The 17,967-nt window shown below is 33.7% G+C and overlaps 4 protein-coding genes and 1 pseudogene across 5 annotated transcripts in view; 3 read left to right on the forward strand and 2 right to left on the reverse strand.

Annotated features, from left to right (window-relative positions):
• Window positions 1–17,967, forward strand: part of LOC132907770 (cytochrome b-c1 complex subunit 8) — a 248,975-nt gene that overhangs the window by 168,964 nt on the left and 62,044 nt on the right. The gene's annotated exons all lie outside the window — the stretch shown is intronic.
• Window positions 1–17,967, reverse strand: part of LOC132907768 (BET1 homolog) — a 137,493-nt gene that overhangs the window by 108,198 nt on the left and 11,328 nt on the right. The gene's annotated exons all lie outside the window — the stretch shown is intronic.
• LOC132907756 (uncharacterized) lies at window positions 8,130–10,665 on the forward strand. The gene is made up of 3 exons (XM_060961138.1): window positions 8,130–8,261; window positions 9,117–9,772; window positions 10,328–10,665. The coding sequence occupies exons 1-3, from the start codon at window positions 8,231–8,233 to the stop codon at window positions 10,556–10,558; spliced, it is 918 nt and encodes a 305-aa protein (XP_060817121.1). The 5' UTR covers window positions 8,130–8,230; the 3' UTR covers window positions 10,559–10,665.
• Window positions 10,802–13,669, forward strand: LOC132907935 (uncharacterized; annotated as a pseudogene).
• The window catches only part of LOC132907744 (plastin-2), a 44,202-nt gene continuing 41,914 nt past the window's right edge, over window positions 15,680–17,967 (reverse strand). For both annotated transcript variants that reach the window (XM_060961120.1, XM_060961119.1), the window contains exon 4: window positions 15,680–17,220. In XM_060961120.1, the coding sequence (XP_060817103.1) occupies window positions 17,023–17,220 (198 nt within the window). In that variant the 3' untranslated portion in view covers window positions 15,680–17,022. The remainder of the gene's footprint in view (window positions 17,221–17,967) is intronic.

Below are 17,967 nucleotides of genomic sequence, written 5' to 3' on the forward strand. Positions count from 1 at the left end.
TAATAGTGACCAAATTATATTGATTAACGCCACTTGTGCCGGTGCGAATTCAAATTACGTTCAACTTATCAATAGTGTACAAATCAATGGAATTATGTATAGATCAAGCTTGTCATTAACTTGAGATCCAATCGCCATAATTACCGACAATTAGAAATGGATATAGATCACATGTTAGTAATACTTTTAATTTTGCACCAGAAAAATTCGAGAAAATTGCACTATATTTATTGCATTGTCTAGTAAGTAAATAAATGATCTAACCATTGTTGCATATATGTCTAAATAAAATACAACTAAAGTAGAAATTATTTCACACTTTTTAGCGCTTTTTCAAGTCGGTAATATCTTTTTAGCAACAAATTTTTTATTATTTTTTATTTCTTACGACGGTAATTTATTTCTATCTATTTATTATTTACTTCGAATCTCAATTCTTATTAACGAATGAGCGAATAATCATCTCGTAGTGAAGGTAGATTTATGCCCGAAAACGAAACCGTAGAACAGTGAAACGCAATTTCAAAGCGCTCGCCCAAGCTACTGTTTTTGAAATCTGTTTACTCTGTTTTTTATAACAGAATATCGAGGTAAAAGGATATATCCACAGATTGGATACATTCCGGACAGACGTCGTATAATTGAAAAAATTGAAATACAATTTTCTCTTCTATGTAATTAATATAATCAACTTAATTGTGTTTCTCTTTGCCGCGTGTAACTGTTCTACGCTCGAGTATGTATATACTACCTATGAAATGAACTTTCCTAGTTAAATACATGTCGTGTGCTTAACCTATACTATAATTATAACTATATTATACTATAATATATATACTATAACTATAACTATAGACATATCATTAGTTGTAATTTCTTTTTCTTGGTAAAAATCACTTGAATGTTTGGTTATAATTAATATTTTAGTGGGAGATCTTCAAACTTCAGCCACGCTGGGAAAAAATATTTTGCCAGGAGATTCTCGGACTTCAATGGAAATGGATTTCACCAGTTTCTAATGAGCTCCCAATGTATTTTCTGTAACAAGCTTTGGGCTTCAAACATGGCTTTGCTTCTGGATTACGAATAATCGAATAAACCAAGGAAGGAGGGTATTTAAATTTTCTCTTTTTACTCGCATTGCAATGATGATCTCGGTAAATGATCTCTGTATCAATTAGTTTCTGCTATTTTCTGTATCACTAAGATCATAGATCTTTCAACATTTATTGAAAATAACTTCGAACAAATAGCAGACAATGAAAAAAATTCCAATAAAATTCAACAATAGGTTATAATAAAAATCTGGATTTTAATTTGTAAAATGAACAGGGAGTTTTTATTTCCGAAAAGTTTATTTAAGCCATACGATTTATTGATACGATACAGTGCAATAAATTTTTGTACATATTTATATAATAAACGGTTTTTGTTTATTAATGTAATTGTTATATATAATAATAAATTTTTATACAGTAAACAAAAAATGATATGAACTAATAAACAAAACAAAATTCGGACATGTTACACCGACCTGCGCAATATTGCATTCCTTTTCCTCCTTTGATATTATTTTCGCTCGATCGACGTACGCCAGGACCTTCCTGGCTGGTCCGGGGACAAACCAACTGACCAATTAAATTGAATCGCATAGCTGCTGGAATTAACTTCATTGAAAACTAATAGAGACCAAGAATGCGTAGAACAATTTATTGGGAAAACAAGGAAAATGTCATGAAAATTTCTAGAAATTTACGATCTTCACACACGAATCGAAACTTTCAGATAAGTTACGTTTGATTAAGGATCAATTTACATTATACGGACCGTCACGTAACGGCAACGTAATGTACCAGCATCAGCACGACAGGACATTGAAACGTACATTTTAAATGGGACCGTTCGCGTCATCCGAAAACAACGAAGAATCATAGCAAATCATAAAGAACAGAAGAGAAAAATAAAGAATTATAAAGAACACATAAACATAGAAAGAACGAACGACTCACAAGACAAACATCGAATAAGTGAAGAAATCCAATGGAAAAGCATGATACGAAGAAAAGGTCAATTTTTGTTTTGATCGAGTAAAAGTTGGCCACTTCCAAACTCGCGTATCTTCCCCCTCATAACAGGTGTTAGTCCCCCTCTACCACTGGTTGCTCCTTTAAACACTAATGCAACACTGGGATGTGGCATGGGGTAATATCTTGCACACGATAGGTAGAAACTAGTAACCCCCACTCGTGGACTATCAGATAAGCAAAACAGGGTGCCTCTGCGCCTGCGGTACTCCTGGCGAACGTTTATATGTTACTTCCACCCTCTTGCCAACTACATCAGAGATCAGTGAAGTCGACGTCGCGATTACTCAGAGGACACTCATATCGTTTCCTCTATTTTCTTCCCTAACTTGAAATTTTGTGACAGTTACGTAAAGCAAGTATCATTTGCAGTTATTTAAAAAGACTGTGCATTTTGGAATACACATACGTTGGGGAACAAGGAAGCTTTATCGGTCAAGAATTTGTGATCCAGAATTTCGTTGATTACAATCTTCGTCAAAAGGTGTGTTCGATTATCCTTATCGTAAAGAAACAAATACAGCAATTGTGTGAAAAGCATTTGCACATCATTGTGTTTATTATTATAGCATTTACGTATTAATTAATTAGGCTCGGGTATATTAAACATTTCTTGTGATTTAGTAATACTTTCGTGTGATTAGCAAAATTTAATACTTTAATATGAAAATGAAACGCAGAATCTGGTAGAAACAAGGTTTTATTAGAAAATAAGATTGTTTGCAAATACTTTTCGTACCCGCTGTATACTGGTCGTGTGTCAAATTCTCCTTTATTTCTTCAGCTGATTTCTTAGTTTTTAAAATTATCCAGCTTTCTATTTCGATATTTTTTTTTTTTTTATTCTGAAAAATTGATCAGTTTTCGAGTGAAAGACATGAAAATGTGACGTAAATATCGGAGATTCCAATGATCTGTGAAAAACAGGCACCCTTCTTAGATAATAGCAATTGAATTGTGAAAAGATAAGCGCTAATCGAGTACTCTGGTATTAAAATTCAAGAATTTGCAAAAAGTGGAATTGACCAGTTTCGTCTCAGATTGTGAGTGATTCGACCTGAAAAAATAATTTCTCTTTTTGTATACACAGATGAAATACTTCGAACGTGAAAAAGTTTGAATATGCCATCGAAGAATTACGTGAATTACGTTTAAAAGTTTAAACTCGATGACAAGCGTTTAATTAAATTAAGTAAATAGTATCTTGATCTTCTGAAAGATTTATTTATTTTACTATTATGCTAAACAAAGATTCAAATGTTTGATCCTAAAAGTTTGAATATGCAATCGAAGAATTACGTGAACTTTTAAACTCGATGATAAGCGTTTAATTAAATTAAGTAAATAGCATCTTGATCTTCTGAAAGATTTATTTATTTTGCTATTATGCTAAACAAAGATTCAAATGTTTGATCCTAAAAGTTTGAATATGCAATCGAAGAATTACGTGAACTTTTAAACTCGATGATAAGCGTTTAATTAAATTAAGTAAATAGCATCTTGATCTTCTGAAAGATTTATTTATTTTGCTATTATGCTAAACAAAGATTCAGATGTTTGATCCTAAAATACTTTTTACCCAAAACAGACCTAAAACTAAATAATGGAATTATTTCAGAATAATGCAGTCTGCGACTGAGTTCAAGACCTGCAGTAAAGAAATCTTACGTCTGATTATGGTCGAACAATTATCAATAGCCATAATCCATATGCGCGGTGAAAATGGTAACGTGACAATTAAATCCATCACATCTGTCAAGTATCGTAAAATATGTCACGAAGAAGACCAACTTCTGCATCTGGTCGGTCATTTGATTTCTCCAGACGAAATTCTCACTCCTTTTACAAGACGCTTTTCTGAATTCTTAAACATCGATGTTCATTCCGTTACTGAAAGTATAGAGAACATCTTCAGCTCAACTTGTGACATTGTTCTAGACTTTAACTTGCAAAAATTGATACAACTGTCTAAGAAACGATATGCTACGATTAAAGATATAATAACAGAGATGTTCTGGCTACCAAAAATGAACAATAAATTGGGAAGTGGAAGTTGGTTTGACTCAGTCGATCGAGGACATGTAATTCCTTTTTACATGACTTGTTGCGATCAATCAAATGATTTTATTGGAGATTATTTACATTACTTTCACGTAATTGAACAATCCAGTAAAAAAATAATAAAGTGGTATTTTTTGGACATTAATATCTTTCTTACGCAAGACACTGATTCGTTATATAAAAAAATGAAACAAGAGAAAGGAAACAAGCAAACGGGAAACCTTGCTATATTGAAAAAGACACAGAGTGGTACAACACATCACATGGTTCACATGATTCGTTATTTCTCTAAAGAATGCAAATTGGAAGATGATAGTATTGTCCATTTACTTAGAAATCCTTTCTTACCAACCGACCGAATTCCCTTTATCACGCAGAGCTATGATCCACGAATTTCGAAATACGTGTTTCATATGGTGTACAAGGATAATATCGAAATGACTAAAGAGAATTTTTTTAACCTCTTGTTCATGCTACGAGACATTTTGTTCAAACTGAATATTGACTCCATCGTGATACAGAATTGCGACTCTTTCAATTTGCAGAATGTTTTATATATGATCGAGTACATTTTGTGTGAAGAGAATATCGCTGTGACGATCGTAGGAATGTAGAACTGTCAATCATGCCTCGGTAAATGATCAATTTTCTTTTGAAAGAATTAAGAATGATTTAGAGTTTTGATTAATGTGATTTTGATTAAGAATCCGCCTCTACGTTACAAAAACGATTCTTAATCGTGGTAAAGCTTTAAATTGGGATAAGTTTAATGAAGAATTATTCACTTAACTATTTTATAACTAAGTTTTATACTACTTTTACTTTGATATTATTATATTTTAAGCTTAAATATCATATATAGACATAGAAATATAATAGAAAGAATTGCTTTATTTGTATAGACAGATTCCCTAGGAAGTAAAGCTGATACATTCTGCTTTTTGCAAATTTTAGTACCAACGTACATATATCATTAATGCTTAACATTTTACAAAGGAAATAATCTAGTTGGTATGAATTCTATGTGATTCAATTATTATCACTCAAAAAGGAACTCTTTCCTTTATAGATCAATGAAATCTTATATGTAAACAATAAATCACAGGCATATACGACACATATACGTGTCCATACCAATATGTGTACCTGAGAAATGAGTCTAATCTAAATGTCAGTTAAAATACAAGTCCTAGACTTGTTAACAAATTTCTGTGTACATGTCAAATGATGTGATAATCGTATATTGTAATGTATATCGTGTAATTGAAATTTAAGGAAATTGAAAATAATTCGACTAACTCTATTCTGATGTTTGGTAATGTGTGATCATACCGTATATATCTCTATATGAAAGTATTTTCATTAAAAGAATGCTATTTTTTGAGAAAGCGAATTTGTACTGTGATGTGATATCGATATAAGAATTGAACAAGGATAAGAGTTAGCTTCTTCCCAGTTTACTTGTTTTTGACAAAAATGAAAGCTTAACATAATAATAATTATAGTTAATACAAAGAGCTTTCCTTAAAATATTTATAATTATAATTTTACATTCATAATGATATAATTATACATTTTATAATATTTCTCATATTTTTTGAACTTTTTAAATTGTAAAGATATTTTCATACTACGTAGTTTGATAGTCAAATATATTGGCGAAAATTTCTCTTAGTATTACGAAAATCAGGGAAGGGATTAATTCGTATATTTTTTTAAATACTTTATAAAGAGTACTAACCTCAGAAGGAAAAAGTAGGCAAGACGAAAGATATATATTTTTCGTATTGTGAACGTTTTAGATTCTTTAAGAAAAAACTATTCCGTTCGAAATATGATTATATACAGCAGTAATAGAAACTCTTAGGTGATGAAAAAATATCTTTGCAAAAAACTGAAAATAAAGCAGCTGAAAATAGCCTATCTTGGATCAACAAAATTGATAGAAAATCATATTCAATTTCCTGAGTGTTAAATGTTGGTAAACTAGAGTTACAGCTAATGCACATGAGCGATGCGACATCGTAATGGTGTCGTTGTGTTATTGTCATCGATGGACAATGCGATATCGCTTTGTGCATTGTGCATGCAGTGTACATTGCGCGATTAAAGATAGGTACATGTACATGTATGTGTTACGTGCCGAATCGCATGGTGACATCGCGTCGCTTGTGTGCATCAGGTCTCAAGTATCGTTTTTATGTAAATTTCAGATCTTTTACGATAATTCATCTTAAACCGATGAATGTTAATCGATCATGTTAATTATCGATCAATGTATGTTGTTATAAATATTACACATATGTGATGATTAAAATTGTATTCGATAAATGTAATCAATAAAAATTGTTTCTTGAATTGCATCAAATAATTCGAAATGATCGATTATTCCATTTCCTGGAAGCTTCATTTTAACAAGTTAATTTATTCTCCTGTATACATATATTATATTTTCTCTTTTTCAAATGTTTTTCAAAAGAGATTAAGTTTGATAAAAATTGAAAAATATTCTGTAATTGTGTGAGAAATTAATTTTAATAGAAATTTAAATAGAATTTGCTTCTAATAAAAAAATTCATTGTTAAACAGTTCGTAAAGCAGTAGCAAAAGTTGATTTATTCTTTTTCTCTAAAAAAATTCAAGACAAAGGGATAGCAAACGCGTAACAGAGAAAATCGGACATCATCAACTAATTAAACGTAGTCAATTTGCACCCTGAAATCCAATCGCATTTAGCTGCGATTAGATCTACGCTTCAACTACACAACTGTACACACGTTTACACTTTGAAGTTCACGCGTAATTTGCGTGCAACATAGGATTAAATATATATATGTATATATATAATACTTTATAATATCAAGTATGACGAAATCCACAGCGATGGAAAGACAGGATTTATGCTGTGCGTCCTATAACTACTTAATGAATGATTCTGTAGCTGAAAGTCAAATTAATGCAAAACTATTTTTTCCGAAAGTAATTGTATATAATACTATCTTTACTTTACTTTTCTTCTTACTTTTATTATTTAATACTTTTTTCTTCTCTTGTTTCTTTCATTTCATTTCTTCGTAGAATGTCCCCTTCCCTTTTCTTCCACAGTTTCTTCCTTCACTTCTGTCTTGTTTTCTTCTCCACTTTTCTTCACCTTCTTCCTTCCATTTTCTCACCTTTTCCTTTTTATCCGATTTCCTCCCTTATGCTTTTCTACCTATTTCCATCAACTCCTCTTCGTCCTGTCTTTCCCTCCATTTACTTGTTTTCCTTCCGTTTCCTTCTCGTCCTTCCTTATCCATTTCATATCCGTCTACAGAATCATTGCGACAGAAAGGAACGTCGGCAGGTCAAGATCTTCCAACATCGTCCCGACTATAAATGCGAAAGGTGCGTAATCTTATTAAAGCAGCGATATCTTATTTTTGGAAAATCCGAATTTCGTGGTCAGTTCAAGAGGCACTACTCGGAACATAGTAACGCAAATTCGAGCAGACTGGTCTCTCGCGTTAGCCGCGTAACGAGTTTAATAGAATAACACACTTCGATAACACGAACCACTCATGGTACGGATTACGGTTGTTGAAGTGTCAAAGTAACAGCTTAATTCGACCAGCTTACACTGGATCACATCGTTAATCGTATAATTTTATTTTCAATAAAAACGAACTTTTGGGCCAGTTTCCACCGATCAAAAAATTATCATTTATCAAAGAGTATCATTAAAGAGTAAAAAGCATACTATGTACTATGTTACAGAAGTTCGTGTGAACTTAACAGTCAATAGAATCTAACGAAGATGAATAGTCTAAAAGGAATCTCTATTTCGCCCAGTTGCGTTCAGTTTAATGAGGCAATTCATGAAAGTTGCCACGATTCTCCTAATCGTCAAACCATGAAAGTTACATGCGATGTACACGCGCATTACGCGTACCTGTGTATATATATATATACATGTTCAGCTACGTCGTAGGACAAAGATTATATCGAATTAGCAAACACAAGCACGGTTGTGCGAACTGTCACTGATATAAAGGAGCTTTCAACTGCTACGAGGGCAATCCAGTGGCTAAACACGTTGCAACAACATGCACGTCGTATTAATCCCATTTTTTCTAGGTCGGTAAGCCAATTAATTTTAATCAGTATTACAGCCTGCACTAGTATACCTTCCCACACAGACCAATTTATTCCTTGCCGGTCCCATCGTTAATGCATGAAACATTGAAGAATTGATCTTATCGATTTGTAATAAAGAAAAATTGATTTGATGGTCAAAAATGAAAAAGACATACAGTATATCGGTTTTAGATATTTAGAATCATGTTCCTGCTGCGTCTATACCAAGTGTCCTATTAATATTATTATTAAGTCAGGAATTAATGTTACAAATGTCAATAGTAATTTTGTTTAATTTCGCACGAATTTTTGACTGAAAGATTTTCTAAAGTAACCAAATTCTACGTTGACCAGATCTCTTCTTACAGTTTTTGGGTTTCTGAAATATGTATTCTAATTTTTTTTTTTTTTTTTTTTTTTTTTTTTTTTTTTTTTTTTTTTTTTTTTTTTAGTAGAACACGTAGGGATGTAGGTTAAGCTTGCACACTGTATTATTTACGAAGTAGAAACGATTACGTATTTTACAAAATTATTTATCTTAATCAAAACTCTTACGATCATCTACGATACGACTGAACCACCACTTCTTTATATTTACGAACGAAATTAGTCCTGTTGCAAAATTTCACAAAAAACGAGGAAAATTAAAATAAGACAATCGTGATCCTGTTTATAATTATTACAAATTGAGATTTTACTATCTTTGCATGGTATTCGTTGATAATAAAACGCTCAATTGCGTTTCATTTTACTTTAATGATTTTAAATAAAATAATTTTGAACAATATGATGACTTTTAAGGGTTGATCCAATTCTGATAAAAGAACTAATCTCGTCGATATTTCCTTTATTTAGCGGCCAACGTCACCACGTTCGATTCACGTGCGTGGATATACGGTCCAGAATATGTGTTCGACGTGAATATCACACACGCATTGTCCGATGGTCTATTAGGCGATGCACTCTTCCAAACAAGCGTAATCACAACTCTAAAATGTCGTCCAAAATCGATGGATCAGTTACTTTGTCATTTCGAAGGTATCACGGTCGAGGATATGAGCGGTGGTCACATCGAACTAGGAGAGATAGGAACTCCATTTGTAATAGAATTCAGTCCACGAGGAATCCAAAATATCGGATTTTCATCTGCGATCAACAAAAGAAAACTTAATATCCTTCGGAAAATCTTCAAAGAATTAAGCACCGAAATAGACCTAAGCAAATACGCAAACGTCGTATTGCCACATCTCTCGTACGCAGGGGATAAAGATTACCCGTTAAACGACTGTTCCTCTTTGTTCGTCATTTACGAGCTCTATGATTCTGACAATCTCCATAGAAGTAACCGAGAGCAGAGTTACGATCAATCTAAAAAACAGAATTACAATTTGGAGGTTTTGTCGTTACCAAATCGAAATACAGAGAAGACTGTTATATTTGAGAAGTGGACGGATAAACGCAATAGCAGATGTCATCCGACATTGCAGAAAACAATGACAAATTTTGAAATTGTATGTGTCAAAAATTAGCCAATTTTATAATCAGTAGGCTGCCGTACGTTTATGCATTTATGGGATATTTAAAAACGCGAAAATTCATAGAATGTATGTAGCATGTTGAGTAATATGAAGATCATAGCGAAAAGACTATGACGAGCAATTTAAAAGTTAGTCTTATCAAAAATGTCGACTGTCGTAATATTAGATGTACCTTTGGCCGTTTTATAGAATTTCAAAAATTTATTAACTTCATATATAATTAATATTTTTAGAAAGCTTTTTTATTTTTGGATCTAAGAAGTTCAGAGAGGTGCCGTTTCAAGGGGTACATTTCTTTTTATCGTGTCCATAAAAAAATATGAATTTCTATGATCTAATAGTTGGAATGTAATTAAAAAGGTGAAATTTAGATAGAAAATTATATCACCAACTAAACGTTACAGGGTGTACTATGCTTTGGCTATTTTATATATTTTTACCATTTTTCCCATAACTACGTAAAAAACCACAGATTACTGATAATTATTGTGTAAACAAAATAGACAATTAACGTTTATCTTTTTTCAGGACGAATACATCAGCAGAATGTCTATCAATAATAACACGTTTGAGAGTGAAACAAGGATAAGCCAGAGGGTGTCGAACAACATAGCCAAAAGAAATTTTACCCTGCAGGATATTACTTCCGTGAAACTGCTTGGTATAAAACCCGCTACGGATCCACTGCCGTTTTTAAATTTCGACAAATTTGAGAGACTACATCCCACAGAAGCAATGGACAACAATAATAATAATTAGATATTAAAACTCCCGTAGGAGATTGGCGTTACTCTCCGTATAAGAGGATAGAAATATTGTAAAGGAACTGTAATCAAATTATATGCAATAAAATCTCTTAACTCTAACTTGGATACAATTCATTGTTCAGAAGAACAACTAGATTTTTGAATTTGGTGCTGTTAAGATGATCTACGACTCCGAGATCGCTCCTGCTTAACTGATAATGTGAAACTAACTACAATCGGTATAGTAGAAAACACTATGTCTCATATCAAGTTGCTTTCAAAAAACGAATTACATTTATTTTTAAAATTCGAATTAAAATTACACTGATTACTATTAAAGGGAATAATGTCCATTTATTAAGGTAAATTAAAGCAAATATACCGATTGAAATTTTGTTAATATACTCTTTATAAAGATTGTGATTATTATTCAAAAGCACTTTATCAGAGGAAATTTATTTTAAAGGATGTAATCGTAGAATCAATAGAAACGTTATAAGACCCCGAATTTCATTTTGTATCTCGAAAGTTGCGAGTTATCCCAGATCGAAGTAGCATAATTTGCGATTACAGCGGCGGTGGTGGGACGGCTTAATTAAATTACACGACGAGGTCGTCAGAGTATATCGGCGATATAAAAGGACCTTCAAGCCGAAGAAGAGTATTAAACCAGTTGAGAGCAGTGCTACGACATGCTCGCCTCATTAATCCCGTTCTTCTTAGGTCGGTAAGCCAATTTTCCATTTAACTATGTCTTTATCGTCAATCTGTCTGAATCGGGCCAGGAACTGCTTATGCAAACGATAATTCATAACTAATTGCAAATCGTAACTGCCTTCGTTAGCGCACAAAAAAACGTCTACAAACGTCTAATCACTTTAATATATTAAATAACTATTTAATAATCATTCGCTCATTCGCTTGTTCATAACGTACAACTCGTTTTGCTTATAAAATTTTCAGATTAGAACGAATATTAAAATAAAAAGGAAAAATTAGAATTTTTCGTGCTTCCATCGTCATTTTGTTACGTAGAGAATGTGCTTTAATAATAATTTAACACGTCTGAACAGAGAAGCTAATATTAAAATTTCCTAAAATCGAAAAGATTGTTAAAAAAAATAAATGTACTAAAATAATTCATGAAAAGAAACTAACAACAAAAATTTAGAGTTCCGCTTGCGTTAAAGGAAGAAACCGTGACTGCGTCAACTAGAGTAAGTGCTGTCTAGCCTAGTTCAGTGCTTGAGAATTAACATCAAAATTGATTAAATATCCTGAAAAGTAAATCGTCTAAACTAAAACTGTCTAATTAAAGTGTATAACGAAAACTTAGAATTCCGTGTGACAATGCATTAGAAACTATAACTGTACCAATTAGAGCAAGTGTATCAAGTGCAAAAGTACAATATATTAAAAATTATAAAAAATAAATCGACTGAGATAAAATACAAGAAAATTAATAATAAATACTTGCAATGCCATGTGTTTGCGCTAAATTATATAAAAACTGTGTCTAATGAAATATTTAATAAAAATTTCAAAGAGTTAAGGGAAAAGAAATTAACGAACGAAATTAACTGATCTAACGCACGAAAGAATTAACAACGATACTCTAACGTACGTCGAACGATAAAAATTATTCGAAATTTTATCGTCTTTCAGTGGCCCGGGTGACGGTCGACGAGAGCGTCTGGAAATATGGACCAGAGTACGTGTTCGACGTGGAGATGAACGTTACTTCGACTCCGATGAACCACGATGGAGTTCAAACGTCAAACTACACAGTGATGAACCTCTTCTGTAGACCGGTAGGCTTTGATGGATTGTACTGTCATTTGGGGAACGTCAGACGACAAAGCATTGACATCACAAACGACAATAAAATCGACATACCAGAGGAACAATCGAGACACCTAATGAGCGAGGAACCATTCCAAATAAAATTCAGCGAAGACGGCATCGACTGCTTGACGGTGAACGATCAAGTCGAAGTTGAACATTTGAATAATTTTAAATTGATCGCCGAACGATTTAATATCGGGGTGGACTTGAATGGCGTGCCGGATGGAACGTTCCACGTAACGGAGAACACAACGATCGGAGAATGTGGTGTGACAGTTGCGATAAATCACTATCCTTCCAAGAGAATGATGAACAAGATAAAGAATAACAGATACGAACTGGAATCTCTGCCACGATTGAACAAAGTTCCCAGCGAAACTATACTGATCCAAAAGACGACTAATCTGAACAATTGCAGCTACTACGCATCCTTCTACTTCGGATCTTATGGTGCCAATATTGTGGTCGAAGCGGATCTCGATTCGCATCTAGTGAGCGATTTTTTCAATGATATTCAAAGATTTAGAACAAATTTCTTTCCTTTTAGCTTTCATCAAATTTGTGGAAATTATTCTAGAATTGTTCTAATATTATTCTTTGTAATTTGTGATTGTGTAATTCCTTGTAAATCTCATCTTGGTAATTTTATAACTCTTTGTAAATTTACCATTAGTTATCATTTTGTAAATCTAATCTTGTTGGTAATTTCGTAATTTCTTAAAAATTGCTGCTTGCGATTTTGTAATTTTTCGTAGATCTTATTAGTTTCACGATTCTTTGTATTTTTATTTTATTACCGATGCGAAAGTTATATCGTATGAAAAAACTTGCTAATTAAAAAATTAGATGCTATGACGATTCTTCTCTGGTTTCTAGGAGAGTTCGACTACGCGTGTCTTCGTGAGCGACTATCAGTTCGTCTCGTCGATGACAAGGATGGGCACTTTGGGCACGGAAAAGAAGAAACTGTCGGCTATGACGCAATACGTAAGTCTGTCTCTGAGAGATATTCGAGCAGCCAAACGAGAATTGTCTGAAATTCCTAATTCATCGATAACTAGCATCGTGGCGAATTCAGAGACGAAGAGGATATTTCCGATGAAATAAATGGTTTTTGGGATAATTTGAAATACAGTTATAGATTAAAAAGACAAAGTATAATCTGTCGACATTAAGCTCTCAGTTAAAAACAGACAAGATATTAATGTACCATAGAATGTTTTGTCCAATTTAAGTTAAAAGAATAAACGAAGACAATAAATAGTCTCATATCAAAATACCTACAATCTCTCCTATTATGTATCCTATTTTATCAGTATCATATATTATTCACCTTAAATAATGCGTTTACCATTTACATTTTTTTTAATCTTACACAGATCTTATTAGATAAATTTCTTTTTATTTAAATTACGGATACATTAAATTATATATCTACGGTGACCCACACACGTCCATGTACGCACAGAATATTGTGTGTATGTGAACGTATACACATTTGTTTTCTCTAGTTCAGCGATCATTGTAAGTTGAATTTGATTGACGAATCGATTGAAACAAAAATACAGGGAAAAAGAGCTCTTAGCGTAACGTGATTCGTGATCTTCCTCCCGCGTCCACGCGTGTCTTTCTTTCTTCTTTTTTCTCTTTTTTCTTTTTTTCTTTTTTTTTTTTGTTTTGTTTTGTTTGCCTCTTTTCCTAATCTAATTTTCGCCTTAGGGAACAGAGCAAAATTTCTCTCTCCTTACTAAATCTTAAATCTAGGTGCGCGGATTGCAAACGGCCCTCTTTTGAAAGATTTACGTCCCGATACTCGTGAAGATTACAGAAGAGAATATTGAAACGCGTTCTTCAACGTTTTGAATGTTTCTAAATTTCTTTCTCATCCTTCGAATTCGATTATCTCGTCTCAGGATACACGGAATGTAATTTCGTATCCCGATACTTCAGAAACAAATGCAGCCTGGTACGAGTGTTATCTATGGAATGGATAACGTAACGCGCGATTTCATCTAACAATCGAAAGGATAATTTGATCCTTAATTAAGAAACGATTAACTTATGTTCTGTTTCTTTGGGAAACTTGTCTTGTTTCCTATTGTTTCCACATAGGAATGCCCCTAGCATCGATGGATTGCACGTTCGATATTTAATTTTCAAGTTACGATCGATCTTCCCAGTACGATCTTTCTTCTCATACGATTCATCGATTAACCAACCGACTTTTAATCTTAATTTAGTTGAGACCTAACGAACATATAGTCGTATAGTCGCAGTAGAAAATGCACTTAGATTCTTCCTCGAATACATAGCGCGGTCCCTAAAACGTCTAAAAGCTGAACTTTCCGTACGAAGCTCTCGACAAGGTTGTCTTAAAACTTGTCGTTTCTCGCGATCGCGTCGCACTTATTCATCGCATATAATGCGCAAAATTTCTTCTCTAATAAAACAGAGGAAAAGAAGACGGTACAACAAGTACAAAGTAGATTCAGTCGATCGACTTTTCGCTTCTATTGCCAAATGACATTTTCGAACTGCGAAAGAATGATTCGTCGTTGAGACGAATGAGACATCGTTGCGATTTTGCGTCGATGATGTACGAATTGACAGTTTAATCGTTTGATTGGAAAGGTACGTGAATTTTCTGTAGCAAGTTCAAATTTGGCGCGCTATATGAAGTTGCGACAACTTCACGTCGTTCAATAACACCAGCCATTGATTCCATAATTTCCTTGTAACAGCCAGATGTTATGGCTTTGGAAATATCAATCTGTCGAATCGTACGATATCGCTACAAAATGATTCGAAAGTGAAAAGATTCGTACGATGCAAAATTGCAACGATATCGCGTAGTTCGTCTGCAACGAACCTAACTTGCGCACTCTTTCAGCTACAAGGTGCACTTCGTTGCGTCGGAATACGCGCGCCAAATATAAAAAGACGCGTACGACCAAGAGGAACCAGCGTTGTTTCGTCGCTCGCTGTAGAATGTGGGTTAAAGCGTCCTCTTCTTTTTTTTTTTTTTTTTTTTTTTTTTTAAATACGTAAGTACGTTTTGTTGGAATCGATCGTTAAATATTACAACAAGCATCCAATCACGATTACGATTTCGATATTTATAATGGCACGATTACAATGATCCTTGTGCGTTCGTTTCGTTCGTCGACGATATATGGAATCGATTCACGCGTCGCATCAATCGTATTCACCGTGTTAAGTCATGGCGAATGACTGGGTACAACACGAAAATGAAAAAGCTTGACGCGTCACAAATTTACGACGATAGTTCCAGTTCTTATACGTTCTCCTTTGTATGTTGCCTTCGATTGGTATTATTCTTTCTTTTCTTTTTTTCTTTTTTATTAAACGAATCCAAATATCGTATATAATTCGTCTTCAGACGTATCGTTCGATGAAAATGAAATATTTATCTGAAAACGATACGAACAATTTTTTACGAAGATCTATTTGGAGATGAACATTGGAAAATGGTACCTCGTGATATAAGTTTCGTATAAAGCAGTTTGTTGTTTCTTTCTTCCACTAGATGCATAGATACAACGTTTTCCTAGAAGTTTCCTTTTGTTTGAATTGCTCGATTGATTGACTCTTTGATCGAAGACATTACCATTGTAAAGTTTTGACAATTTTCACACTCGTAGTATGAAACACGTGTACACATCTCAAATGTATATGTATATATGATTTAAGAATGTAAATATATGTATATATGTATATATAATCGACAATTTGAAAGCCACGTATATCCGGTATACGCGAATTATTTCGTCCCCTCGAGTTACCGAAGTCTTTTAACGTTCAGATATTTCGTATAAGATCGTGATCGTCGTATCGAATCTTCCTCTTATCATCGATACCATTGACAGACAGACATCGTTACAAAATCAATTTATACAAATCTAAAAAATGATCACGGTTACAAATATTGAGAAAGTGAGACAAGGGATATGATTGCGGAAACATTCGGAGAAGGAGAAATCCCATATCACAAACCACGGTGCACAGTACATAGTCGGCGAACAATCAGCGATCGATAAGCAACATTATATCTCGTCGAAACACGTTTCCTTTCCGCAAAAAATGGGAAAAAAAAATTGTTATCTAAAGCGTCGTCCGAACCGTCCGATTATGACAAACACTTTCCACTTGTATCCTCGTACAATTCTTACTGAAAGCTCGCTAGCAAAAGTCTACGTGGCGATTTGTCCTCTACTTTCTTCCACTCTAACTACTAAACAATTTCAAAAACCACCATTTGGAAAATCACTTTCGTCGCATGCTCTGAATCAAACCAAATCTTGCGAAGTATTTGCCTAACTAGCGGACGACGTGAAAAGAACGTGTTTAAATCGTCGTCTCTCAATATTAAGCGATTTTTTCTTCCCCTTCTCTCGTTTCGGTATTTCTCCATTTTCCTTTTCTTTCTTCTCCATTCTTTTCTCTTTTTTTTTGTCGCTCCGGTCTTGGATAACAAACTACTCTAACCTAGGTGTATATACAATTATTACGCTCGTAGAAGAGACACGGCGCGCAAACCGTGGCTCAGTCGACACAGTTCCTGCCGCGCACAGCGAAAACACCGTACGCGGACGAATCGCAAACGGCGCGACATTATTGACCGTTGTTCGCAATGTTGTTCTGCTGCTTCACGGAATCCATATTGGGGATGTAGTCCATCGCCATCAGACAGGCAAACACAGTCATCACCATCTTCGGTTTCACCTCGGTTATGTCCTCTGGCAGCGCGTACACGCGTGCGCCGCATTTTCGGGCCAAGGATATCGCATACTTCGCGTTGTCCAGGTTGTTCTGCGTTAAGAAAAAATAAAATTCACGTGAATTAGTGCCTTAATTTCGTGTAAGCTAAACGATCATTTGGATGGTTTGTTTGTCTCCTCTTGTTGATTTTTTAGAATGTTCGAATCGTTTGAGTTTTAGAATTTTGATCTAAATTGCGCCGTTTCTCTGGTAACAAAACAACTTCTTCTTATGGTTTTTCGCTTCTACTTCGTGATAACTTATTTTTGGGTCTTTCTATCTTTAAAACGATACAGATACTCGGATATAAATATTCAAAGATCGCAGCAAGATTAAACGTGATTTTGTAATTTGAATTGTATATTTGAAATATCGAAAGTCATGTAAATTTTATTATTATCTTTTTTAACTTCACCTTCAGACAGGTTATATTATATTACGTAAGTAAGAAAATAGCGTTCGTATATCAGGCAAATTATGCTGCATTTTGCAGGTCTTTAAAGTCATTTAATACCATAGATACCACAGTAGATAAATGGCTTGCAATATTTTCTAAGGCAAATTGTTTTATGTAATTCAACACAAGTTTCACGATGATTATTTCGAAACTATACAAAAAATATTCTAATATTATCAAATACTCGTTTGTAATTTTCCACCAACCACCGGTTCATTCCCGAGAGAAAACTTCGCAATAAGAAACGACTTCGTCGACTAAACTCTAACTCAAGACGTTTACGATCTCAACAACTTTAAAACCAACAAATCAACCAAATTTTATTCCCTTAAAGCATCAGC

Source organism: Bombus pascuorum, chromosome 6, assembly GCF_905332965.1.
Source record: "Bombus pascuorum chromosome 6, iyBomPasc1.1, whole genome shotgun sequence".
Lineage (NCBI taxonomy): Eukaryota > Metazoa > Arthropoda > Insecta > Hymenoptera > Apidae > Bombus > Bombus pascuorum.

Excerpts from the sequence above, each read along its gene's own strand:
- LOC132907756 (XM_060961138.1), top strand. The coding sequence starts at position 8,231 with ATGCACGTCGTATTAATCCCATTTTTTCTAG. Across the intron at positions 8,262-9,116 it reads ATTAATCCCATTTTTTCTAG|CGGCCAACGTCACCACGTTC; the intron begins GTCGGTAAGCCA and ends TCCTTTATTTAG. Across the intron at positions 9,773-10,327 it reads CAATGACAAATTTTGAAATT|GACGAATACATCAGCAGAAT; the intron begins GTATGTGTCAAA and ends ATCTTTTTTCAG.